The sequence below is a fragment of the Scyliorhinus torazame genome, chromosome 1 (genome assembly GCF_047496885.1).
Source record: "Scyliorhinus torazame isolate Kashiwa2021f chromosome 1, sScyTor2.1, whole genome shotgun sequence".
NCBI classification, from domain to species: domain Eukaryota; kingdom Metazoa; phylum Chordata; class Chondrichthyes; order Carcharhiniformes; family Scyliorhinidae; genus Scyliorhinus; species Scyliorhinus torazame.
In genome coordinates, this window is record NC_092707.1 from 356,974,063 (window position 1) to 357,000,802 (window position 26,740).

The following is a 26,740-nucleotide window of genomic DNA, read 5'->3' on the forward strand; positions in this document are numbered from 1 at the left end:
TGTCTTTCTTTCTTTTTCATTCCCTCTATCGTTCTGTGAGGTAGTTGACGAACGGTTGCCACCGCCTGGTGAACCCTTGAGCCGAACCCCTTAATACGAGCTTGATCCGTTCTAACTTTATAAACCCTGCCATGTCGTTTATCCACGCCCGGGAGTTTGGCTTCCTTCCACATAAGCAATATCCTGCGCCGGGCTACTAGGGACGCAAAGGCCAAAACATCAGCCTCTCTCGCCTCCTGCACTCCCGGCTCTTCTGCAACCCCGAATATAGCCAACCCCCAGCTTGGCTCGACCCGGACCCCCACCACCTGCAAAAGCACCTTCGCCACCCCCACCCAGAACCCCTGTAATGCCGGACATGACCAGAACTTGTGGGTGTGATTCGCTGGGCTTCACGAGCATCTCCCACACCTGTCCTCTACCCCGAAAAATTTACTGAGCCGTGCTCCAGTCATATGCGCCCTGTGTAGAACCTTGAATTGTATCAGGCTTAGCCTGGCACACGAGGACGACGAGTTTACCCTGCTTAGGGCATCTGCCCACAGCCCCTCCTCAATCTCCTCCCCCAGCTCTTCTTCCCATTTCCCTTTCAGCTCATCTACCATGATCTCCCCCTCGTCCCTCATTTCCCTGTATATGTCCGACACCCTACCATCCCCCACCCATGTCTCTGAGATCACTCTATCCTGCACCTCCTGCGTCGGGAGCTGCGGGAATTCCCTCACCTGTTGCCTTGCAAAAGCCCTCAGTTGCACGTACCGAAATGCATTCCCTTGGGGCAACCCATATTTTTCCGTCAGCGCTCCCAGACTCGCAAACGTCCCATCTATGAACAGATCTCTCAATTGTACTACCCCAGCTCTTTGCCATGCTCCAAATCCCCCCTCCATTCTCCCCGGAACAAACCTATGGTTATTTCTTATCGGGGACCGCACCGAGGCTCCCGTCCTTCCCCTATGCCGTCTCCACTGCCCCCAAATTTTTAATGTTGCCACCACCGCCGGGCTTGTAGTGTATTTCTTCGGTGAGAATGGCAACGGTGCCGTCACCATTGTTTGTAAGCTGGTCCCCTTGCAGGACGCCCTCTCCAATCTCTTCCACGCCGCTCACTCCCCTTCTCCCATCCACTTACACACCACTGAAATATTGGCGGCCCAGTAATAATCATTTAGGCTCGGTAGTGCCAGCCCCCCGCTATCCCTACTACGCTGCAAGAACCCCCTCCTCACTCTCGGGGTCTTCCCGGCCCACACAAAACTCATAATGCTTTTCTCGATTCTCTTAAAAAAAGCCTTTATGACCATCACCGGGAGGCACTGAAACACAAAGAGGAATCTCGGGAGAACCACCATTTTAACCGCCTGCACCCTACCTGCCAGTGACAGGGACACCATGTCCCATCTCCTGAAGTCCTCCTCCATCTGTTCCACCAATCGTGTTAAATTAAGCCGGTGTAAGGTTCCCCAATTCTTGGCTATCTGAATCCCCAAGTACCGGAAGTCTCTTGTTACCTTCCTCAGCGGTAAATCCTCCATTTCCCTGCTCTGCTCCCCCGGATGCACCACAAACAACTCACTTTTCCCCATGTTCAATTTATACCCCGAAAAATCCCCAAACTCCCCAAGTATCCGCATTATCTCTGGCATCCCCTCCACCGGGTCCGCCACATACAACAACAAATCATCCGCATACAAAGATACCCGGTGTTCTTCTCCTCCCGTAAACACTCCCCTCCACTTCCTGGAACCCCTCAGTGCTATGGCCAGGGGCTCAATCGCCAGTGCAAACAATAACGGAGACAGGGGACACCCCTGCCTCGTCCCTCTGTAAAGCCAGAAATAATCAGACCCCCGTCCATTCGTAACCACACTCGCCATCGGGGCCTTATACAGCAACTGTACCCATCCGATATACCCATCTCCAAAGCCAAATCTCCTCAGCACCTCCCACAGATAATCCCACTCCACTCTATCAAATGCTTTCTCGGCATCCATCGCCACCACTATCTCCGCTTCCCCCTCTGGCGGGGGCATCATCATTACCCCGAGCAACCTCCGTATGTTCGTGTTCAGCTGTCTCCCCTTCACAAACCCAGTTTGGTCCTCATGAACCACCCCCGGGACACAGTCCTCTATCCTCGTCGCCATTACCTTGGCCAGAATCTTAGCATCCACATTTAAAAGAGAAATGGGCCTATAGGACCCGCATTTCAGCGGGTCTTTTTCCTTCTTTAAGAGGAGCGATATCGTTGCCTCTGACATAGTCGGGGGCAACTGCCCCCTTTCCCTAGCCTCATTAAAGGTTCTCGTCAGAAGCGGGGCCAGCAAGTCCATATACTTCCTATAAAATTCCACCGGGAATCCGTCTGGTCCCGGGGCCTTCCCCGCCTGCATGCTCCCAATCCCTTTCACTACCTCCTCCATCTCAATCTGTGCTCCCAGTCCCGCCCTCTCCTGCTCCTCCACCTTAGGGAATTCCAGCTGATCCAGAAAGCACATCATTCTCTCCTTCCCTTCCGGGGGCTGAGCTTTATATAATCTTTCGTAGAATGCCTTGAACACCCCATTCACTCTCTCCACTCCCCGCTCCATCTCTCCCGCCTCATCTCTCACCCCCCCTATCTCCCTCGCTGCTCCCCTCTTCCTCAGTTGGTGGGCCAGCAACCGGCTCGCCTTCTCCCCATATTCATACTGTACACCCTGTGCCTTCCTCCATTGTGCCTCTGCATTACCCGTAGTCAACAAGTCAAATTCTACATGTAGCCTTTGCCTTTCCCTGTACAGTCCCTCCTCTGGTGCCTCCGCATATTGTCTGTCCACCCTCAAAAGTTCTTTCAGCAACCGCTCCCTTTCCCTACCCTCCTGCTTCCCTTTATGTGCCCTGATAGATATCAGCTCCCCTCTAACCACTGCCTTCAACGCCTCCCAGACCACTCCCACCTGAACCTCCCCATTGTCATTAAGCTCCAAGTACCTTTCAATACACCCCCTCACCGTTAAACATACCCCCTCATCTGCCAATAATCCCATGTCCATTCTCCAGGGCGGGTGCTGTTCTTTTTCCTCCACTATCTCCAGGTCCACCCAATGTGGAGCGTGGTCCGAGATAGCTATAGCCGTGTACTCCGTCCCTGTCACCTTTGGGATCAGCGCCCTTCCCAAAACAAAAAAGTCTATCCGTGAATATACTTTATGGACATAGGAGAAAAACGAGAACTCCTTACTCCTAGGCCTGCTAAATCTCCAGGGGTCTACTCCTCCCATCTGCTCCATAAAGCCCTTGAGCACCCTAGCTGCAGCCGGCCTCCTCCTGTTCCTGGACCTCGATCTGTCCAGCCCTGGGTCCAGCACCGTATTGAAGTCTCCCCCCATTACCAACTTTCCCGCCTCTAGGTCCGGGATACGTCCCAACATACGCCTCATAAAATTGGCACCATCCCAGTTCGGGGCATATACGTTCACTAGAACCACCGCCTCCCCTTGCAATCTGCCACTCACCATCATGTATCTACCCCCACTATCCGCCACTATGGTCTTTGCCTCAAACAGTACCCGTTTCCCCACTAATATAGCCACCCCCCTGTTCTTTGCGCCTAACCCCGAATGAAACACCTGCCCCATCCATCCTTTGCGTAGTCTGACCGGGTCTATCAGTTTCAAATGCGTCTCCTGCAACATAACCACATCTGCCTTTAATTTCTTTAGGTGTGCGAGTACCCGTGCCCTTTTAATCGGCCCGTTCAGCCCTCTCACATTCCACGTGATCAGCCGGGTTGGGGGGCTCTTTACCCCCCACCCTTGTCGACTAGCCATCCCCTTTTTTAATCCAGCTCCTCACCCGGTTCCCACGTAGCCGTATCTCCCCCCGACGGCGCCCTCCCGCCTCGACCACCCCACCCCGTACCAGCTCCCCAGCAGCAGCAACCCAGTTAACCCCCCCCCCCGCTAGATCCTTTTCGAGCGTAATTGCAACCCCCATGTTGCTCCCAGAAGTCAGCAAACTCTGGCTGACCTCGGCTTCCCCCCGTGACCTCGGCCCCCACTGTGCGAGGCCCCCTCCTTCCTGCTTCCCTACTCCCGCCATGATTACCATAGCGCGGGAACAAAGCGCGCGTTTCCCACTTGGCCCCACCCCTAATGGCTGTCGCCCACAATTCCTCATCCTCCCTCCCCCCTCTCCCCCACGACATGGGGTAGAGAGAAAAGTTACAGGGTCGCAAGATTAACAACTTGAGAGATCATCCCTTCCCCCTTTTTCCCCCCCTTCACCCCACCACTTTGTCCCAAACGTTCTTTTTCTGGCCCGCCTATTCCAGCTTCTCCTCCACAATAAATGTCCACGCCTCTTCTGCCGTCTCAAAGTAGTGGTGCTTCACTTGGTGTGTGACCCACAGTCTTGCCGGTTGCAACATTCCAAATTTGACCTTCCTTTTGTGAAGCACCGCCTTGGCCCGATTAAAACTTGCCCTCCTTCTCGCCACCTCCGCACTCCAATCTTGATATACGCGGATCACCGCGTTCTCCCACCTACTGCTCCGAGTTTTCTTCGCCCATCTGAGGACCATCTCTCTGTCATTATATCGGAGAAATCTCACCACTGTGGCTCGAGGAATTTCTCCAGCCCTCGGTCTTCGCGTCATAACTCGATAAGCTCCCTCCACCTCCAACGGGCCCGTCGGGGCCTCTGATCCCATTAACGAGTGAAGCATCGTGCTCACATATGCCCCGACGTCCGCCCCTTCTGCACCTTCGGGAAGACCAAGAATCCTTAAATTCTTCCTCCTCGCATTATTCTCCAGCACCTCCAGCCTTTCCACACACCTTTTGTGTTGTGCCTCGTGCATCTCTGTCTTCACCACCAGGCCCTGTATTTCGTCTTCATTTTCTGCGGCCTTTGCCTTCACGACCCGAAGCTCCTGCTCCTGGGTCTTTTGCTCCTCCTTTAGCCCTTCAATCGCCTGTAATATCGGGGCCAGCAGCTCCTTCTTCATCTCCTTTTTAAGTTCTTCCACACAGCGCCACAGGAACTCTTGTTCGTCAGGGCCCCATACTAGACGGCCACCTTCCGACGCCATCTTGCTTTGTGCTTGCCTTCTTTGCTGCTGCTCTAGAGGATCCTCCGCAATCCGGCCACTTTCCTCTCCTTTTTCCATCCGTGTCCAGGGGGAATTCCCTTCTGGTTTACCGCACAGTGTTTTTAGCCGTTAAAATTGCCGTTGGGGCTCCTATTAAGAGCCCAAACGTCCGTTCCACCGGGAGCTGCCGAAACGTGCGACTTAGCTGGTCATCGCCGCAGCCGGAAACCTCCTTGTTCCCTTCTTGAACAGGGGGGTTACAACAGCGATTTTCCAATCCTCTGGTACTTTCCCAGACTCCAGTGACTTTTGAAACATCATCACCAACGCCTCCACTATTTCTTCAGCTATCTCCTTTAGAACTCTAGGATGTAGCCCATCTGGGCCCGGAGATTTATCAATTTTTAGACCTCTTAGTTTCTCTAGCACTTTCTCCTTTGTGATGGCTACCATATTCAACTCTGTCCCCTGACTCTCTGGAATTGTTGGGATATTACTCATGTCTTCTACTGTGAAGACTGAGGCAAAGTACTTATTCAGTTCCTCGGCTATTTCCTTGTCTCCCATCACAAAATTACCAGCATCATTTTGGAGCGGCCCAATGTCAACTTTTGCCTCCCGTTTGTTTTTAATGTATTTAAAGAAACTTTTACTATCATTCCTAATGTTACTGGCTAGCCTACCTTCAAATTTGATCCTCTCTTTCCTTATCTCTCTCTTTGTTATCCTCTGTTTGTTTTTGTAGCCTTCCCAATCTTCTGACTTCCCACTACTCTTTGCCACATTATAGGCTTTCTCTTTTGCTTTGATGCATTCCCTAACTTCCTTTGTCAGCCATGGCTGCCTAATCCCCCCTCTGATAACCTTTCTTTTCTTTGGGTCCCTTCTTCAAATGAACACTAGGAAAAGCACATCAATAAGAGGGCAAGAGGGTGGATATATGATGGTAGTTAAAGTAATGCAGGGCAAGAATGAATGAAATGAAAGTGAAGGAAATGAGTATAAACTTAGAAATATGAAAGTGGACAACTAAGAGCAGATAATCAAGATGAAAATATGCTGGAAAAAAATGGAATAGTAATTTGCAGATTATCCTAAAGCCAGTGCTATAATTTTTTCTATATTAACGTGGACATGTACAATTGATTGCCTTTTATCCTTCATATGTCCAACATAATAAGGTCATTTGAACCACTCAGACATCATTTTTTGATACAAAAGCAACTACTGGAAATCTATAATGAAAGCAGAAAATGCTGTAAGTTCTCAGAGGGTCAGGCATCATGTGTGGAGACAGAAACAATGCTAACTGGCTGAATTTAATGCCCTCCACCACTCCAAGACATGGGGTTTGGAGGCAGGGGAAGCTATGTGATTGGGCAAGATTGGGAAGGATGGAGACCACCCGGCCATCTCCATCCAAGGGCCTTCCCACCTAAAGGCCAATTGACAGGGGCTGTTTAGCACAGGGCTAAATCGCTGGCTTTGAAAGCAGACCAAGGCAGGCCAGCAGCACGGTTCAATTCCCGTAACAGCCTCCCCGAACAGGCGCCGGAATGTGGCGACTAGGGGCTTTTCACAGTAACTTCATTTGAAGCCTACTTGTGACAATAAGCGATTTTCATTTCATTTCAAGAGTACACTGAAGGGTACACTGTTTGATCTCGTCGTTGCCTGTATTAAACCAGAGGCCGTTTAATCAGGGACTAGACATGTGGGCAACTTGCTAAGCAAGCCCTGCACACTAGTGGTGGCGGCAGGAGGTATGGGTGGTCCATAACCCTGAATAATAACTCCCCTTCCTCATTCAGTCAGGGCCTCCCTTTCTGGTTCTAGAAAACCCATGCCACTTACCTTGTCTCTGGGGCACATCACCAATCCTCTGCCTGGGCTCCACTGGGTGGTCATCCCTCCCAGTGCTCTGCTGATGCTAGAGAGCTGCCCATCTCTGATCATCCAGCAGCTCTTGGGAGCGGGATTTCCACCCTGCGCTCAGACTTCTGGAGGAAAATTCCCCTCCACAAGCTGGGAAGCTCGACGTCAGGAAGGTAAGTATCCAATTGGGACTTAATACCACTGGCTCTACAGAAAAAGGCTGTGGCAGGGTTGCCACCAGCTTTCCAGCTGGGGGAGTCCCCCTCACCTTGACCACTAAATTCCATGCAATGAAAACAAAGTAACAATAGTACTCGATCACAAGAGTTATATTACTAAATTATTAAGATAGAGGGTTTGTGTTCACAGATGACCAGAAGTCTTAGCAATTACCCCTGTGCCACATTGCTCAGAGGTTGGTGGTAACTCGTTAATTGGAATCGTTGGATAAAATATCTTGGGTCTTTGTCCCACCAGCTGGCAGCAAAACAGATAATGTTTGTGGCATTTTATAAGTTTGGAAGGAACAGATTTCTCTGCTGTGTAAATATAAGCCAGTATAAACATACACATCACAAAACATTCTGTCCTTTTCCCACAAGTTGTGTAATTTATCCCAAGCCCTCCTGTCCTCGCCGTGACACTATGAACTGTATTTCAACTCCCACTGGTGGATATGCAAACTTGATAAATCCAGTTTTAATTGCAACTAATTCAACGCAAAGTGGCAAGGGACAGGTGAGGGGATTGGGGGGGTGGGGTTGTGGAGGACAGTAAAAACGGGGTGAGGAACTCACCGCTTTCAGAATACTGACTGCTTCCTTACTGAGCCAGACTGGGTAGAGCACATCATCGTGTAAGATGGACTCGAATAGGTCGTCTTCATTGTCAGCCTCGAAAGGTGGCTGGCCGGCCATCATCTCGTACATCAGGACCCCTAAAGCCCACCAATCCACTGAAGGGCCATACTCTAATTCTTGTAGGATCTATTCAGAAAGACAAACAGATGTTAAACAAATGTACTGCACTGCTCAGCTGATACAATTCATTACTTATTTTAGACCGTCACTTTGAGAATGTTTACCCTCTAGCCACTTCCTTGATGCACAACATTTATACTCAAAGCTTCCAGTATTTCTCATGAATTTTCTAGGATGGTCATAAATGGACAGTTTTTATAATTTGTTGTTTTGAATACCTTTCGACTTATTTATAACATATCATCTACTCCTCTTAAACAACAAATAACCTTTATAAATAATGGGGATGAAATTAATTTGGGCAGAGATGCAAAAAAGATGAGTAGTTGTTAATTGTATGCAGGCAGAAATTCTCTTGATCCTCTGAGAGAAGCAGATGAGGGGACTTTAAGGGTAAGGGATTATGGTCAGTATAAATAATTGCCTCTGATGCATCATTAAAAAGATAAATGTAAAAATGCTGTAACGTCAATACCGAACCCAATGGGCGCGATCCAATGGCCATGCTGCGCCCAAAAAGCAGATCGCTGTGGTGCAGTGTGGCCGACAGAAGCTGAGACACCCTGTTCCTGAGATCTACCCGGCTCGCAGCACCACACGGGATTTAACGCAATCTCATGAGTTGTTGCGATGTAAATCCCGCCCATTGTGGGCAGGATCCCTTTTTTTTTTAGCAAATCTGAGACAGTTAGTCTTACTTTAAGTGCAGATTCCCAAGTTACCCGAGGTGTGGGATCAATCCCCTTCACCTCGGAGACCTCGGGCGTGCACCGTTTAGTACTTGTCTCCAGAAATGGAGACCAGATGGAATGGCACTCGTGCGGGTGTCCCAGTGGATCGGAGGCCCCCAGGTGCATGCCCTTTGGGAAGTGTGGTGCCACCCTATCACTGCCAGGGTGCCAGGTTGGCACTGCCAAGGTGCCAAGCTGGCATATCCTGTGCCCTGTGTGGATGTTGGGGGGAGGCACATGGGGAGCCCGGGACCCTCCCATATTGCATTGGGGCTTGGGGGGGTCGCATCGGGGGGGGGGGGGGCCTAGGAGACTGGATTTTTAAATGGCGTCGTGAAATCCCGCCACACTGAGGAGTTCCAGCGAGCGGAGCTCCTCAATGCACAAAATGGGGCTCTTGGCGGCCTCGGCTGTGCGTTCCCCGCTGAGGCCTTCTATCAAATGAATGTGGCATTTTATAGCCTTGTGCTTCACGGCGTTGTGAGCGCCGGGAAATTTGAGGCTAAGAGTGCTCGCTATGGGTCTTTGTTCCCTTTGAGTAAAATTGCGCCCATTGAGTTTACAGACGGATATAGATAGGCATGGACAATGGGCCAAAATCTGGCAGATGGAGTTACATGTGGATAAATGAAAGGTTATGCCTTTTGGCCATAAAAATAGAAAGGCAAATTATTATCTCAATGGAAAGCAGATTCAAAATGAATCTGGGCAGAGGGATCTGGGTGTCTTTGTTCATGAATCGCAGAAAGTCGGTATGCAGGTGCAGCATGTAATAAAAAAGGCATGAGAGATTAAACAGTTTGGGTTCATACTCGCTGGAGTTTAGAAGAATGAGAGGGGATCTGATCAAGGTATGTAAAATACAAAGATAGATTGATAAAGTAAAGGAGGATCAAATGTTCCCCCTTGTGGGGTAAATTGCAACGAGTGGTCACAGGTATAGGTTGAGAGGCGGTAGATTTAAAACTGAGATGAGGAGGAACTACTTCTCTCAGAAGGTGGTTAATTTGGGTACTCATTTGGGAACTTTTGTCCCATACTGCAGTGGAGTCTGAATCATTAAATGATTTCAAGAAGGAGATAGATATATTTCTGATTTAAAAAACGGGTTAAAGGGATATGGGAAACAGGCAGGGAGCTGAACTTAAGATCAGGAAGAGATCTAATTGAATGGCGGAGCAGGCTCCTACTTCTCCATTGCCTACTTCTGCTCCTAATACCTATGTTCCTAACCTCAGCATCAATACATTACTACATCAATGCAAGCAATATAATATGACAATTTATTATATTCATCACAGTTGCTGGATAAATATTGTTCACAATGTCAAAGAGCACTCCACCATTCATCTTTGAATTGAGTTAGGAATATTTTAGACAGGTGGAAGCTCAACTTAGTATCTTATTTGAAAAATGGCACCTCATTCAGTACTGTACTGAAGTGTCAATCTGGATTACGTGCTCAAGAATCTAGAGTGGGACTTGAACTCGCAATGTTCTGATTCAAAGCTGATCGTGCGACCACGGAGCTAAGATTTGACATCTTAAAAATTTTAAGACTTCAGTGACAGAGTTCAGGGGCGTCATTCTCCGACCCCCCCCGCCGGGTTGGAGAATGGCCGTTGGCCGCCGTGAATCCCGCCCCCGCCCCCGCCGAAGTCTCCGAAGGGAGAAAAGTCGGCGGGGCGTTAATGGCGCCGCTGCCGCGGAGAATGTCACGGGTCTGCGCAAGGCAGCCGATTTTCGGCCTGCCGATATTCTCCCTTCCGGATGGGCCGGAGTCCCGTCGACGTGATGACCGTTCACGTCGACGTGAATCAAACCTCCTTTTCATCGGCGTGACCCGGTGCTCCAGGCTCACGCCGACCAGCGAGGAGGTGAGTGACGGCCTGGGGGGTTGGCTCTGGGCAGGAAATGGCGTGGCCGCAGACTGATTGCGTGAGGAGAGGTGTGTCTCGGCTTGTGTGTGTGTGTGTGTGCGGCGGGGGGGGGGGGGGGGGGGGGGGGGGGGGGGGGGGGCGGGGTGGTGGTTAGAGTAGGCTGGGCTCCGGGGGAGTGCCGGGAGGGGGTCCGTGCTGGGGTGGAGGTTGGGGGGGGTCCGTGCTGGGGTGGAGGTTGGGGAGGGGGTCCGTGCCGGGGTGGAGGTTGGGGGGGTCCGTGCTGGGGTGGAGGTTGGGGAGGGGGTCCGTGCCGGGTTGGAGGTTGGGGGGGGGGGGGGGGGTCCGTGCTGGGGTGGAGGTTGGGGAGGGGGTCCGTGCCGGGGTGGAGGCTGGCGGGGGGGGGGTCCATGCTGGGGTGGAGGTTGGGGGGGGTGGGCTCCGTGCTGGGGTGGAGGTTGGGGGGGGGTCCGTGCCGAGGAGGGTGATGGGAGGGCAAATGAGTTGGTCCACCTGGCCAGGTGCCAGCCTCCAACAGTTGGACCCATGCGGTCCATGCCAGCTGGCTGGGGGGAGGAGGGGATATGGGCAATGATGACATGTCGTCGTTCCCCTCCCCCCCACCAGGCCGTCATGTTTTCAGATCATCCAGCGATGTTGGCCGCCGTGGTGGAAGCCGCTCATGTCTATGTTGCCCTGGATGAGGAGGAGGAGGAGGAGGAGGAGGAGGAGGAGCGTGCCAGAGAGGCGGCGCAGGCTGCCGCAGAGGGGCAGGCGGCAGCCGCCCAGGTTGGAGGGACACCTGACCGACAGGACGAGGAGGGGGAGGAGGACGTCGAGGCCCCACGGCAACGGAGGCACCCGAGGGCGCCCCGTGTGTACCGGCCCCGGCAGTCATACCAGGACCTCACGGACCGGGAATGCAGGAGGAGACTCCGGATGAGCCGGGAAACCGTGGCACACATCTGCCACCTGCTGGCACACCTGTCACCGCGTGGCACTGGCGGGGGACACCCTCTCCCCGTGACCGTCAAGGTTACGGTGGCCCTGAACTTTTATGCAACGGGGTCATTCCAGGCACCGAGTGGGGACCTGTCCGGCATATCGCTGCGATCGGTGCACCGGTGCATCCGGGCAGTGACAGATGCCCTTTATGCCATGGCGCACCGCTACATCCGCTTCCCCGTGGACCGGGCCAGCCAAGATGCCCGGGCCGTGGGCTTCTCTGCCGTTGCGGGGTTCCCCATGGTCCAGGGCGCGATCGATGGGATGCACGTCGCCGTGCGGCCACCTGCAGATAACAGGGCCGTGTTCACTAATAGGAAGGGGACCTATTCGATGAACGTACAGGTGGTCTGCGACCACCGCATGATGATCCTGCACGTCTGCGCCCGTCACCCAGGCAGTGTACACGACTCATTCGTGTTGTCGCGGTCATCCATCCCCGGCATGTACGAGGAACGCCATCCCCGGCTGAGGGGCTGGTTGCTGGGCGACAGGGGCTACCCATTGCGATCGTGGCTGATGACGCCTATACGGAGGCCACGCAATGAGGCGGAGAACCGCTACAATGATGCCCATGTAGCGGCAAGGGGAGTGATCGAGAGGTGCTTTGGCGTGCTGAAGATGCGTTTCAGGTGCCTGGACCTCTCTGGGGGCGCCCTCCAGTATCGGTCAGATAGGGTCGGCCGCATCATTGTGGTGTGCTGCGTCCTGCACAACATAGCCCAGCAGAGGGGCGATGTGCCGCAGGCAGAGGAGGGCGGAGTGGAGGAGCAGCAGGAAGAGGCACAGTCCTCCCCAGATGAGGGGGGTGGGGGCAATGGTCAGGGCAGACGGGGTAGACACAGGCGGGTGGCTGTCCACCGTTACCGGCTGGCCCAGCGGGCACGGGACAGACTGATAGCCGCCCGCTTCACTGACTAGATGGGCGTGGGAATCGGGTAGTATGGCCACAGACCGCACACCATGGCAACAGCCGACCACCCACACCCCCCACCCATCCACCCACCCAGCACCCTCACCCCCCTCCCCAACCCCACACACCCCACCCGCATGCACACCACCCCCCCCCCCAATTGCCGATCCACCGGCGGCACAACGGGCCGGGCTCACCCAGTTGCGGGTGGACGCGTGTCTATCGCAGGCCATGGAAGATGATGACAACCCGCCCTGCGATGAGCTCCTGGCTCTACATCGTTGGACTATGTCTGACCCATGGCCACAGTACCACCATCCACCCGGACCATCCCTGCATGCGGCTGTGACACTGCAGCGCACGGTCCCGTCCTCTGCCCGGGGGATGTTGATGGCGGCCCAGGGGGAAGGGGGCAGACTCACCTGGGGCTGAGGTAAGACCACCCCTCACACACACACTTGCGCTCAACGTACATGACACGCCCGCACACTTTGGACAGAGCACAAAGGCAGCTTCGGTAGGTGTAACATTGACTTTAATAACCAAAGGAGTTCATGCACGTGCCCTAGCCCCTAAAACTCATCTGTGCCCTGCACCCGTGCCAACTTACTCAGTGTCTAATTGTTTGGCCTTACGGGCCCTTTGACTACGTCTACGTGGTTCCCCAGACGGTACAGCAGAACTGGAGGTGGACTCCTATGATTCCTGCCCTCTGACACTGGATCGCTTTGGCGGCCGTTTCCTGGGGCGTCCTGGCCTAGATGGGCCAGGCTGCGGCCCGGGCGACTGGGATGGCGAGCTGCCAGCCTGTCCTGCCCGTTGCCCACCCGATGCACCTGGGACGGAAGGGGGGAGTCCGAGGTGTCGCGGTGTACCGGGACCTCCCCTACAGAGGGAGCCGGGACGGACCACACCACCTCCTCGCCCATCGAGGTGCCCGATGGCCCCCAGGCCTCTACATGGGTGGGGGATGCGAACGGACTGGCCATCCGACGCCCCCCCCGACATCTGGCGCTGCCAGTCCTGGAGGCCCGTGCTGGTATAGACAGGGGTCTGCAGGTTTGCAGCCATGGAGCCCAGGGGGTTGTCAAACCCTGTCTGTGACAGTGCGACGCCGGCTCGCACATGGCCACTGGCGCCGATGCCCTCAGCGATGGCCTGCTGAGACTGGGCCATGGCCTGCTGAGACTGGGCTATGGCCTGCTGAGACTGGGCCATGGCCTGCTGAGACTGGGCTACGGCGTTGAGCGCCTCTGCCATCTGGCGCTGGCACTGGCTCATGGCCTCCTGTGAGAGGGCAGCCATTTCCTGGGCCACAGACGCCGCCTGCACGGAAGGCCCCAGGCCTCGCAAACCGTTCCCCATGTCTGACACCGTCGCACCCATTGCCTCCACCGCGGACGCCACCCGTGCGGTGTCAGCCTGGGTGGCACGCATGACCGGGACCACTCCCAGCTCCTGGACGCGGGTGGACTCCTCCACCTGCGACCGCAGCTGCCGCAAGCCACCCGTCACCCTATTCGCTCGTCTCCGTGTCGGTGGTTGCATCGGATCTATGTGTGGGTGTGGTAACTGCAGGAACCCGGGATCCATCTGGGCGGCAGGTGTTCGCTTGGCCTGGGCTGCCCTCCGACCGCCTGGTCCCTCTGCTGCTCCTACCTCCACCTGCTGTACCGGGACGGCTGTGTTGTGCGCACCAGTGAGTGTAACAGACGCCTCATCACTAAAGTGCACAACCGTGGTGAGTGTTTCTGTGATGGTGGAGGGTGTTGGTGACAGCAGTGGCGTTGTATCTTGCTCTTCGTCCCACTCTGAGTCCATGGCACTTTGGGGTGGGGGTTCGTCTCCACCCATCCACTCTGAGTCACTGTCCGGTATTTTGTCTTCCCGGGTAGGGGTGTCCTGGGTAGTGCCGTCCCGGGTAGCGCTGTCCCGGGTAGGGGTGTCCTGGGTAGTGCTGTCCCGGGTAGTGCTGTCCCGGGTAGGGGTGTCCTGGGTAGTGGTGTCCCGGGTAGGGGTGTCCTGGATAGTGGTGTCCTGGGTAGTGGTGTCCTGGCTCGGATGTGACGGGGGCCTGTGGCTGCCCCCCTCATCGCTGGGTGGTCGCTCCCGCACGTGACGGGGGTGTCGTCTCCCTGTTGCTCCAGGTCTCTCCGTCTCCCGTGGTGTGCGAGGGGCATCCTGCGGGCGTCGCATGCTGGAGGGTCCGGGTCTCTCCGTCTCCCGTGGTCTCCGAGGGGCATCCTGCGGGCGTCGCATGCTGGAGGGTCCGGGTCTCTCTGTCTCCCGTGGTCTCCGAGGGGCATCCTGCGGGCGTTGCATGCTGGAGGGTGCGGGTCTCTCCGTCTCCTGTGGTCTCCGAGGGGCATCCTGCGGGCGGTGTGCATCTGCGGGGATGGGTGCCTGGACGTTTGGTCCTGCGATACACAATGAAGCATGCATGGTTAGACATCAGGCAGTGATCAGGTGATACGGGGGAGGGGGATATAGGGGAGGGGGGATATGGGAACGGGGGATATGGGGACGGGCTGTTGGTGGCTCACTTGCTCGTGGGCCCCCGACCTCTGCATCAGCAACCTCCCGGTCCTCAGGTCCGCCAGCCAGTTCCAGGGCCCTTTCCTCGTGAACGGTCAGTGGCCTCTCATCAGCGGGCCCTCCTCCAGTCCTCACATGCTCCCGATTGTTGTGTGCGCGCTTCTCCTGTGGGGGGGGGGGGGGGTGGCAGGGGTAAAAGGCAACAGTGTCAGGCAGGTATATGAATGCACGCCATCGGTTGCGCGTGCATTGCAGAGGTTAAGGTTAGGGCTGGATTCACTTGGGGATATGGAGGAGGGGGGATATGGAGGAGGGGGGATATGGGGGAGGGGGGATATGGGGGAGGGGGGTATGGGGGAGGGAGAATATGGGGGAGGGGGGATATGGGGGAGGGGGGATATGGGGAGGGGGGATATGTGGGAGGGGGATATGGGGGGAGGGGGGATATGGGGGAGGGGGGATATGGGGGAGGGGGGATATGGGGAGGGGGGATATGGGGGAGGGGAGATATGGGGGATATGGGGGAGGGGGGGATATGGGGGAGGGGGGATATGGGGGAGGGGGGATATGGGGGATATGGGGGGGATGGGGAGGGGGGATATGGGGGAGGGGGGATATGGGGGAGGGGGGATATGGGGGAGGGGGTATATGGGGGAGGGGGGATATGGGGGAGGGGGATATGGGGGATATGCGGGAGGGGGGATATGGGGAGGGGGGATATGGGGGATATGGGGAGGGGGGATATGGGGAGGGGGGATATGGGGGAGGGTGGATATGGGGGAGGGGGGATATGGGGAGGGGGGATATGGGGAGGGGAGATATGGGGGATATGGGGGAGGGGGATATGGGGGAGGGGGGATATGGGGGAGATGGGGAGGGGGGATATGGGGGAGGGGGGATATGGGGGAGGGGGGATATGGGGGAGGGGGTATATGGGGGAGGGGGGATATGGTTGAGGGGGATATGGGGGATATGCGGGAGGGTGAATATGGGGAGGGGGGATATGGGGGAGGGGGGATATGGGGAGGGGGATATGGGGGAGGGAGGATATGGGGAGGGGGATATGGGGAGGGGGGATATGGGGGAAGGGGGGATATGGGGGAGGAGGATATGAGGGATATGGGGGATATGGGGGAGGGGGGATATGGGGAGGGGGGATATGGGGGAGGGGGGATATGGGGGAGGGGGGATATGGGGGAGGGGGGATACGGGGAGGGGGGATATGGGGGAGGGGGGATATGGGGGATATGGGGATATGGGGGAGGGGGGATATGGGGGAGGGGGGATATGGGGAGGGGGGATATGGGGAAGGGGGGATATGGGGGATATGGGGGAGGGGGGATATGGGGGAGGGGGATATGGGGGAGGGGGGATATGGGGGAGAGGGAATATGGGGGATATGGGGGAGGGGGATATGGGGGAGGGGGGATATGGGGAGGGGGGGATCTGGGGGAGGGGGGATATGGGGGAGGGGGGATATGGGGGAGGGGGGATATGGGGGAGGGGGGATATGGGGGAGGGGGGATATGGGGAGGGGGGATATGGGGGAGGGGGGATATGGGGAGGGGGATATGGGGGAGGGGGGATATGGGGGAGGGGGATATGGGGAGGGGGATATGGGGAGGGGGATATGCGGGAGGGGGATATGGGGGAGGGGGGATATGGGGGAGGGGGATATGGGGGAGGGGGGATATGGGGGATATGGGGGAGGAGAATATGGGGGATATGGGGGAGGGGGGGATATGGGGAGGGGGGGATATGGGGAGGGGGGATATGGGGGAGGGGGATATGGGGGAGGGGGATATGGGGGAGGGGGGATATGGGGAGGGGGGATATGGGGGAGGCTCACCCTGCCTGCTCTGACGAGGTCGTTCACCTTCTTGTGGCACTGGGTGACTGTCCGTGGTGTCAGGGCCACAGCGGTGACGGCCTCTGCCACTTCCCTCCACAGACGCCGGCTGTGGCGTGGGGCAACTCTGCGTCCGTGCCCGGGATACAGGGTGTCCCTCCTCTGCTCCACCGCGTCCAGGAGCGCCTCCACATCGCGTGACTCGAACCTCGGGGCTGAGCGACGGCCAGCCATCCAGTCGGGTGTTGCGGTCGGGTGGGGGGGTGCTGCGCGGCCTTATGAGCCGTCACGCCGTGCAGCGCGTATGACGCTGCACGGCGTGAACCACTGCGCAAGCGCGGATCCCGTTACGTCGCTGCTAGCCCATTTCGGGCCGGAGACTATCGTCCCATTTTTATGACTTGACGCAAGTGGGATTTGCGCCGTTTTTTGCGCCGATCGGCGGACTTTCCGCCGATAACGGAGAATTTCGCCCCAGGTTTGTACCCATAAATGACTCTACCATTAACCAGCATAATGCATCCAACTTAATACAACAGTCACTTGACAGACATCAGTAATTGAAATGCTGTCGATCACTTTGAGTTATAGCATTACATTGACTGCTCTACTTGGCTTCATTCATATGCTACACTACAAAGCAATAGGGACGAACATTTCTGCTCATGATTTGTTAGTTAAGATTCTAATCTCGGCTGGCTTTTCTGCAGGGTGTGCAATGTATACACTTCCTGAAAGAAAAGGAACAAAAATCAGGGAGCCAATAAACCTGTGCACATTTCCTGCTGTCCAGGTTACAATACAGAATTGGCAGCCCAATTCGTTCAGCTATAGCAAAAACCCCCAAAATAAACATTTATCAAAAAGGTGGGTGGAAATATATTCAAACATAAAGCAAAACTATACAATTATACTGTATTTGGTGCATTTTGCAAGGATTGATTCGCAAGAATTGATTCATTTATAGGGTGCGCTGAAAAACATTGTCGGCCTGATCATTTTTATTTTGAGCACCACGGTATTATGATCACATTGGTGTGGGACAGGAGTCACATATAACCAAGCCTGGGTCAGAATGCCACTTTTCCTTCCTTTGGGATGGACAATGAATGCAGCTTTGTATGGAACCAAGATGCGAGGGCATCTGGAGTATTGTGTACAGTTTTGGTCTCCTTACCTAAGGAAGGATATGCTTGTCATAGAGGTAGTGCAACGGAGGTTCACCGGACTGATTCCCACAATGGTGAGATTGTCCTGTGAGGAGGGGTTGAGGAGATTGGGATTGTATTCTTGAGAGTTTAGAAGAATGAGAGATGGCTTTATTGAGACATGCAAAATTCTTACAACGTTCGACAGATACAGTCTCAGAATAAGAGGAAGGCCATGTAGGACTGAGATGAGAAATTTCCTCTCTTTGGAATTCTCTCCCCTAAGGGCTGTGGAGGTTTATTCCTTGAGTATGTTCAAGACAGAGATTGATAGATTCCTAGTTATTAAAGACATCAAGGGATATGGAGTTACTGTGGGAAAATGACCTTGATGTAGAAGTTCAACCATGATCTCGTGATGTAGCTGACCAGGCTCGAGGGGCTGAATGGCCTAGTCCTGTTCCTATTTCTTATGTAATAATAATAATAATCACTTGTTGTCACAAGTAGGCTTCAATTAAGTTACTGTGAAAAGCCCCTAGTCGCCACATTCCGGCGCCTGTTCGGGGAGGCTGGTACGGGAATTGAACCCGCGCTGCTAGTCTTGTTCTGCATTACAAGCCAGCTGTCTTAGCCCACTGTGCTAAACCAGCCACCTGTTCCTTTATTGTTATGTTCCTTTGCCAGCCTCACCCACATCCCATTAACAACACTTTAAGCATTGCAAAAGGTTGACTTCACAATTTCAGTTGGGCCATGGAGACAACCGTGAACTGCAGGTCTTCTCTGTCACTTGCCGATTATTTACAAATCATCAGTAACAGTGGCCCAACCTTTTGCTTTTATATCGTACAGAAGATGTAAAGATAGGAGCTACAGAAAGAGCCGAAAGAAATAATGGCTGAGAGACAATTGGTGATTTATATAAACAAATTGCAAATCTTATTATTAAATCCAATTTTTTTTTTAAATCAGAAAACTACACCCTGAAAACGGAGACAGTCTGGCCTGCCAACCTGTCCACTCTTTCAAAGAGCTGGTGCAGACTCGATGGGCCGAATGGCCTCCTTCTGCACTGTAAATACTATGATAACCAACCTGATGAGGCTGGCCACTCCTTGGTATTGTTTGGCACTTTTGTGGAAAGGATGGGTTTTCCTGCTAATTGTCCTCTCGCTTGAAATTGACATCTGTGCCCTGGCATAATACTTCCGCCAACAGACCAGCCAAGTACCAACTTAACTCACCAATTGAGGGGAATCCAATTGTGAATATTAATCCAGTCTGGGATTTGAAGTCACATTCTCTGTCGGCATCTAACAGGTTATGGCGAGATTTAAGTAATAATTTTTTAAACTTCTTTACTGTAAAGGCAATGTAAAAACAATTGTTTCACCCACACGAATGGCTAATTTGCTATGGTGTATTGGTATATAAAGATTAATGGGAGAAAACAAACATACCTCAGGCGCAATGTAATCTGGTGTACCACAGAAAGTAGTTGTTGTGATTCCGTTCAGAATTCCTTCCTTGCACATGCCGAAGTCAGCCAACTTGCAGTGCCCCTCAGCATCCAACAAGATATTGTCCAGCTTAAGATCTCTGCAAGGAGCAAACAGACACCCTAATTATTAATTTTGATGTACTGTAGCAAATCATTTTAATAATATTAAATTCTGAGAAATGTATTCAATATTACAGGAATAACACTCTCTCTTATAAAATAGTTTGCATACCAGCTTCAATAAATATTGAATAAATGATTTGCATGAGCCTCCCAGAAATAAAGTATATCAGACAATTCTCGAGAGAGAAGAATTATGTTGGAAAAGGGCTTCTCGAGGTGGACCGATGCTAGGTCTTCCCTAACACCTTGGTTAGCCCAGAGCTTTTTAAAGTGATTCATGCTGACTTCACCCTAACACTTTGTCTAGCTCCAGGAGCCTGAAGAAAACACATGAGACTGCCATTGCCAGTCATGGAGATCAACTTCATCATCTGTTGGTCTGATCCTGGACGAGTAAACTGTTCAGAGGAGACTGCCACCGTCAGCCACGAAGATCAATCCTCCCCGCCCACACTTCTCCCCCCATCCATTTTTCCGATCCAGGATCAGTAAATCATTCTCAACCTGTCCTATGTCTTTTCTGCGTATTTAGATCATGTGTCACATCTGAATTGTTGCTTCTTAATAAACTACCTTAAAATCACTTATGAATCTTCTTTTTGGAAAAGATTTTAATTAAAGTTTTTGATATTTTAACATTTGAAACACATTACAAAGCGAAAACCAACACAAACTCCCCCCCTCCCCCACCACCTTAGCAGTTGAAGCTAACCAGCTCCTTGAAATGTAGTGCAAACAAACTCCATTTCTTGTGGAACCCCTCACTCGTTCCCCTCAAAGCAAATTTCACTGATTCCAAATACAAAACCTCCATTAGATTCCCCCAGCCACACCGAGGCGCAGGTGGAGAGACTGACCTCCGCCCCAACAGGACCCGCCTGCAAGTGATCAATGAGGCGTAGACTAAAACATCTGTCCCGCGCTCATCTGCAACTCCGGCAAGTCCGACACCCCGAATATGGCCCCCAGGAGACTGGGCTCTAAATCCACATGTAAGGCCGCCAACATGGAGCTGAAGAACGAGCTCCAAAATCTCTCCAACTTCGGGGAACATATGTCGGTGATTGGCCGGGCCCCTCCCATACCAACCACAGGTGTCCTCCACCCCCTCAACCAACCTGCCCATCCTCGACTTCATCAGGTGCGCTCTATGTACCACCTTTAGCTGTATCAGCCCTGGCCTCACACACAAGGTCAAGGCATTCCGCAGCACCTCACAACATAACCCCACCTCCAGCACCATCCCCAGCTCCTCCTCCCGCTTGGCCTTAATCCCCTCCAGAGATGCCCTATCCTCCTCCAAGATCATCCCATAGATTGGTGAGATGACCCCTCTCCCTCCACCGACAGTATCCCGTCCAGAAACAAAGACGGCGGTGCCAACGGAAAATTCAGGAAAACCTTTTTTGCGGAATCCCGCACCTGCATATACCTGATAATCTTCCCCCATGGGACCTCAAACTTCTCCCCCAACTCCTCCAAACTCGCAAAGCGTCTTTCTAAAAATAAGTCCTTCATTTCCATCACCCTCACTCCTCTCAAACCCGAAACCTACCATCCATCCTCCCTGGCTCGAACCCATGGTTCCCTCGGATTGGCATCAATTTCAACCCCACCCTCAACCTAATGTGCTGCCGAAATTGCCTCCATATTTTCAGCATGGCCACCACCGCCATACTTCCTGAATACTTCCCTGGGGCAAACAGGAGTGGCACCACTGCCAGCACCCACAACCCCAATCCCCTGCAAGAGCCCTACTCCATCCTCACCCATAAAGTCTCTGGCTCCTTGCTCCAGCACCGCACATTCTCAGCGTTCGCCACACAATAATAGTACAACAGGTTTGGAAGGGCCAGACACCCTCACTGCCGCCTTCTCTGAAGTACCATCGTTCTAATCCTTGCCACCTTACCTGCCCAAACGACAAAATCAACTGTTCCACCCCACAAAAAACGACTTTGGCAAAAAGACAGATAGGCACTGAAACAAAAATAAAAACCACGGCAAAATGTTCACCTTAACCGCCTGCACCCGGCTAGCCAACAATAGGGGAAGGCTATCCCATCTCAATAAATCTGCCTTGACCCTACCCACCAGACTTAAAATTCAACTTATGAAGCCAGGCCCAATCCTGAGCCACCTGCACTCCCAGGCACCTAATGTGCGTAATTGCCACCCGAAATGACAACCCCCCAAATCGACTCCCACCCCTGGAGAAGACACCACAAAATACACTTTTCCCCAAATTTAGCTTAAAGCCTGAAAACCCCCAAATCTCCTCAACTCTCCCATTATATCCCAACTGAAGAGCCCGGGTTGGAGGTACATAACAACAAATCATCAGCATACAGGGACACCCTATGCTCCAGCACCCCCCTCCCCTCTCTTTGTCCCCCTCCATTTACCCTAACCTCTCGGCGTTCTATTGCTAAGGGCTCTATCGCCAGTGCAAACAGGAGAGGAGACATGGGGCACCCCTGCCTCCTTCCCAACGCAAAGGAAAGTACTCTATATCACCTCATTCGTATATACACCCACCTTCTGTTCCTGGTACAGTAATTTTTTTTTCCAATTAAGGGGCAATTTAGCGTGGCCAATCCACCAACCCTGCACATTTTTGGGTTGTGGGGATGAGACCCATGCAGACACGTGGAGAATGTGCAAACTCCACACGGACAGTAACCCGGGGCCGGGATCGAACTCAGGTTCTCGGTGCAATGAGGCAGCAGTGCTAACCACTGTGCACCTTTGTACAGCAATTTAACCCACTCCACAAACTTGGGCCCAATCCCAAATCTCTCCAACACTACAATCAAATAGCTCCACTCCACACGATCAAACACCTTTTCTGCATCCAGCGCCAGCTCCGACTTCCTCCCTTCTGCCGGAAAAAGCACCAACTTCAACAGGCGCCGCACGTTTGACGACAACTGCCTACCCGTTACGAACCCCGTCTGATCCTCCCCAATCACCTTCGGAAAGCACTCCTCCAACCTGAGAACTTAGCCATAGTCTTAGCACCCACATTCAACAGAGATGTTGGCCTATACGACCCACACTCCACCGGGTCCTTGTAGTTTTTTCGGATCAATTAAATGGATGCCTGTCCCATTGTTCCCTTAACAACTGTGTCCTCAAACATCTCCACCAACAGCGCCGCCAGCTTATTCAGAAACTTTTTATAAAACTCCATCGGGAAACCATCCGGTCCAGGTGCCTTACCCATCTGGATCTTCCCTATCACTGCCCAAACTTCTTCCATCCCACTGGCTCTTCCAACCCTGCCCTCTTCTCCTCTCTTACTTCAGGATACTCCAACTGCCCATAAACACCCTCATGTCTGACTCATCCTCCGGAGGCTCCAACCTATACAACGTTTTGTAGAACTCCTCAAATGCCTCTTTCACTGACTCGGGTGCCACCACCAGCTCCCTCGCCCCATCCCAAACCCACACAATCTCTCTCGCAGACGCCTGCTGGCGGAGCTGGCCTACCAACAAGCGGCTGGCCTTCCCCCCCATACTCGTGCACGGACCCCCTTGCCCGCGCGGGCCAACTGCTGAAGCGTCTTTCCTGTGGACAGAAAGGCAATCCTTGCCTGTAATTCCTCTCTCCTCACCAGAAGATCCGGAGTAGGATCCTTTGCATACTTTCCAACCACCTCTAAAATTTCCTCGATCAGCTGCTGTCGCATCTCTCTTGCCTCTCTGTCCACCTGGAGCCTTAAACAAGATGATCTTGCACCTCACTACTGATTTTCCCGCTGAAGCCGAAACCATGCCATTCCTATTCGACCCCACATAATCCTCAATCACGTTTCCCATTTTTGTACAAATATTTGGGTCTGCCAACAACCCCACCTCCAACCTCCATACAGGCCTCTGTGCCGGTCCCTTCTCCAGAACTACATCCACCCAATGTGGAGCATGGTCCGAGATAACAATCGCCGAGTATTCTGCTTTCCTCATCCCGGCTAGCAACGCCTTCCCTATAACGAAAAGGCCAATCCTTGAACACACATTGTGTACTGGCGAAAAGAACGAATGCACTCGTCCAGCGGATGCTGAACCCTCCATGGGTCCGTCACCCCATCTCCCTCATAAATGCAGCCAACACCTTTGCCATCTGCCTCCACCCCTCCCGAGGGGGTCAGCGAACACGGCTTGGACATATCCACCTTCAGATTCAGCACTGTATTCAAGTCCCCCCTCAGTATTAACTGGTGCGTATCCGAATTCAGCATGGCAGCCAACATCTTCTTCATAAATCCTACGTCATCCCAATTAGGGGCACAAACACTAGCCAGCACCATCAACCCCCCCCTCCAAAGCACCCGTTACTGTAACGTACCTGCCCCCCCCTGGTCAGCCAGCACCTTCCCCATCTGGAGCCTCACCCTCTTACCCACTTGTATTCACTTATGAATCTTGGGCGTGATTTAACGACCAAAAAACATAGTCCCGTTTTGGGCATCTATACACTCGATTATTTTCTCAGGATAAAGGATCTCTGGCTACAGGAGTGCAACCTTCTTAAAAAAAAAAAATCCCACTGTATGGTTTTATTCTTTTTTAGTCCAGTTAAAAAAAAACCTGTAAATCATCACTGCCTAGATCTACTGTCAGGAGGACGAGTAGCTGACATCCTGTCAGGCCACAACTGATGCAACGTACAGCTTGTGCCTGGAGGCTTTGAGGTGAGATCTGTCCATCTTATTTTCCTTCAGTCCTGTCGGAGCTGTTGCAGCTTCTGCTTTGGTCCTCCTACCTCATATCTCAAAGCTGTAACAGCAATGTGCAGTGCAATGTACATTGCGCAACTTAAACTTTATGCCTAAACTGGAAGGGGTGCCAAATAAAATGACATAGCAGCATTAGAAAGAAAGGCTTAAAGAACTCAGTTCATATTCAAAAGAAAGGAGAAGACTGTGGGACTCACATACCAAAGAGGAAACTGATAATTTAGCACACTAGTGTCCCACTGCGGTGTTCCACCCTTGATAAGGCACAGGGTTATGACTACGAGGCAAGGTTTCAATCACCTCTGTGGAAAAGAGCGATTTCCATAAGAAATTAGCAAGTAAGCAGGACAATTCAGCAACACCATCTTGCACTTGTATAGCTGCTTTTATGTAACGGATCTCCCAAGGTGTTTTACAGATCAGTTGACAAGGAGCAGATATTGAAAGACATGTTCCAATAGATGACTAAAGGGGTAATTGAAGAGATGGATAGAATCATACAAACTGACAGCACAGAAGGGGGCCAGTTTGTTTGCTTTATCTGCATTGGTCCTTTGAAAGAGTGGTCATGCTTACTCCCACATCCATGCTTTTTGTCTGTAACCCTGTAAGATCTTCATCCACAATTCCCTTTTAAAATTATTTATGAAATCAGCTTCCATCATCTTTTCAGGTACAGAGTTCTAGATTCTGACAAAACCTAGCAAGAATTCCCATCCTCTGCCCCCTCGATCCTTTGACACTGAATTGGAATCTATGACTTCTGGTTATTGACCCGCACTTCAGAGGGAATGGGCGGGATTGTCCGTCTGCGAGGTCCTCTGCTTCGCCGTCAGCGCACCCAAGCCCGCGGGTATCCCGACGGCGTGGGGTGGGCCCCGATGGGAAACCCCATTGGGCAGCTACGGGAACGGAGAATCCCGCTGCCAGCGAGGGCACGCCTTGCCGGAAAACGGGGATGGTGGGACAGAGAATCCTGCCCAATATACTTTCTCTATCATATCCCATCAACCTTGAAAACCTTTATTAGGGACACGATTTAATGGCCTTGTCGTGTCCGACTTTGTGTCAGGACGAGGCTGTTAAATCTTGCGAGATTTGTGACGCTTAAGGTGCCTCGCGAGATTTCACTAAATCTCGTGAGACGTCGCAATCTGGACCTCATCTTCACTGGGACACCTCTCCAGGGTGCCGTTTAGTACTGGTTTCCACAAATGTGGCCCAGTCCTAATGGCATCAGGGGGGGTTTCCAAGGCCATGAAAGCATTAGAGACCCCCGGGTGGTTGGGGACACGGAAAGGTGGCACCCTGGCACTCCCTCGGGCACATTGGCATTGCCTGGCACCCTGACAGTGTAACCGAACCGAGTACCTTGGCAGAACCAGGGTGCCAGCATCGCATTACCAGGCTGGCAGGTGCACTGCCAGGGTAACAGCCTGGCAGTGCCAAGGTGCCAGGTTGGTACTGCCAGGGATCAGGCCCAGGGGAGTGGTGTGTGGCAGGTGGAGGGACGGTGAGTGGGTGTACCAGGGGCCCGCCCCGAGGTTGGGGGTTAGGCTTGGGAGCTGATGACAGAAGTGGAGGGGAGGTTTCGGGGCGGTCAAACAAAATGGCCCCCGATCTATGAGAAACCAGCAGGAAATGATTCAAATGCAGCCTTGGCGGACAGAAACTCCCCAAGACCAATAAAACGGCAAAGTACCGTTGAATAACGCGGTGTTTCTTGGTGTTGCAGCCGCCGAGAAACAGCCCGCTAAATGCACCCAAAATCGGACATAGATTTGTTTCTGGTTGAATTGCGCATTAGGTCTCTTCTTAGGCTGCTCTGTTATAAAGGGAACAGTACAAACATTCCTTCAACTAAACTTGGGAGAACATTTTTCTTTTGTTGAAAAATAGATGGTGGAAGTTGAATCCAATTAACATCTGGGGCTGGATTCTCCAAAAATGGGGCTATGTTCCCACCCCAGCGTAAAAACGCTCACGTTTCACTCTTGACTTTCCTTAAAAAAGTCAAGAGCAATTCTCCTACTTGCAGGGGCTAGCAGGGCCCTGGAGTGTGTCTTGCAGCTCTGGCTGCGGATACAGGTGCCCACATTTCCGGTCGGGAGTCCGCACATGTGCACGGTGGTGGCCTGCTGCGGCTGCGCTATGGCGGACTTGGACCGACATCGACTCTGTAGGCGCCCCCCCCCCCCATGAGCTGGCGCGCGCCCGCAGATTGGAGCCATCCAATCGCTGCCCTGGCCGCCCATGAGGCCCCCCCCCCCGGTGCTCAATCCCCTCACCCTTCCACCAGGGCGGCCTGACCGGCGATACGTGGTCAGAACCATGCCGTCGGGAACTCGGCCAGTTTTGCCCAGAGAATCGCTGGGGGGTGATTTG

At 53.2% G+C, this 26,740-nt stretch overlaps 1 protein-coding gene across 3 annotated transcripts in view; it reads right to left on the reverse strand.

Moving 5' to 3' along the window:
• The window catches only part of prkcea (protein kinase C, epsilon a), an 877,089-nt gene that overhangs the window by 50,358 nt on the left and 799,991 nt on the right, over positions 1 to 26,740 (reverse strand). For all 3 annotated transcript variants that reach the window (XM_072510726.1, XM_072510720.1, XM_072510732.1), the window contains 2 exons: positions 19,451 to 19,589; positions 7,747 to 7,935 (listed from right to left, as the gene is read on the reverse strand). In XM_072510726.1, the coding sequence (XP_072366827.1) occupies positions 7,747 to 7,935; positions 19,451 to 19,589 (328 nt within the window). The remainder of the gene's footprint in view (positions 1 to 7,746; positions 7,936 to 19,450; positions 19,590 to 26,740) is intronic.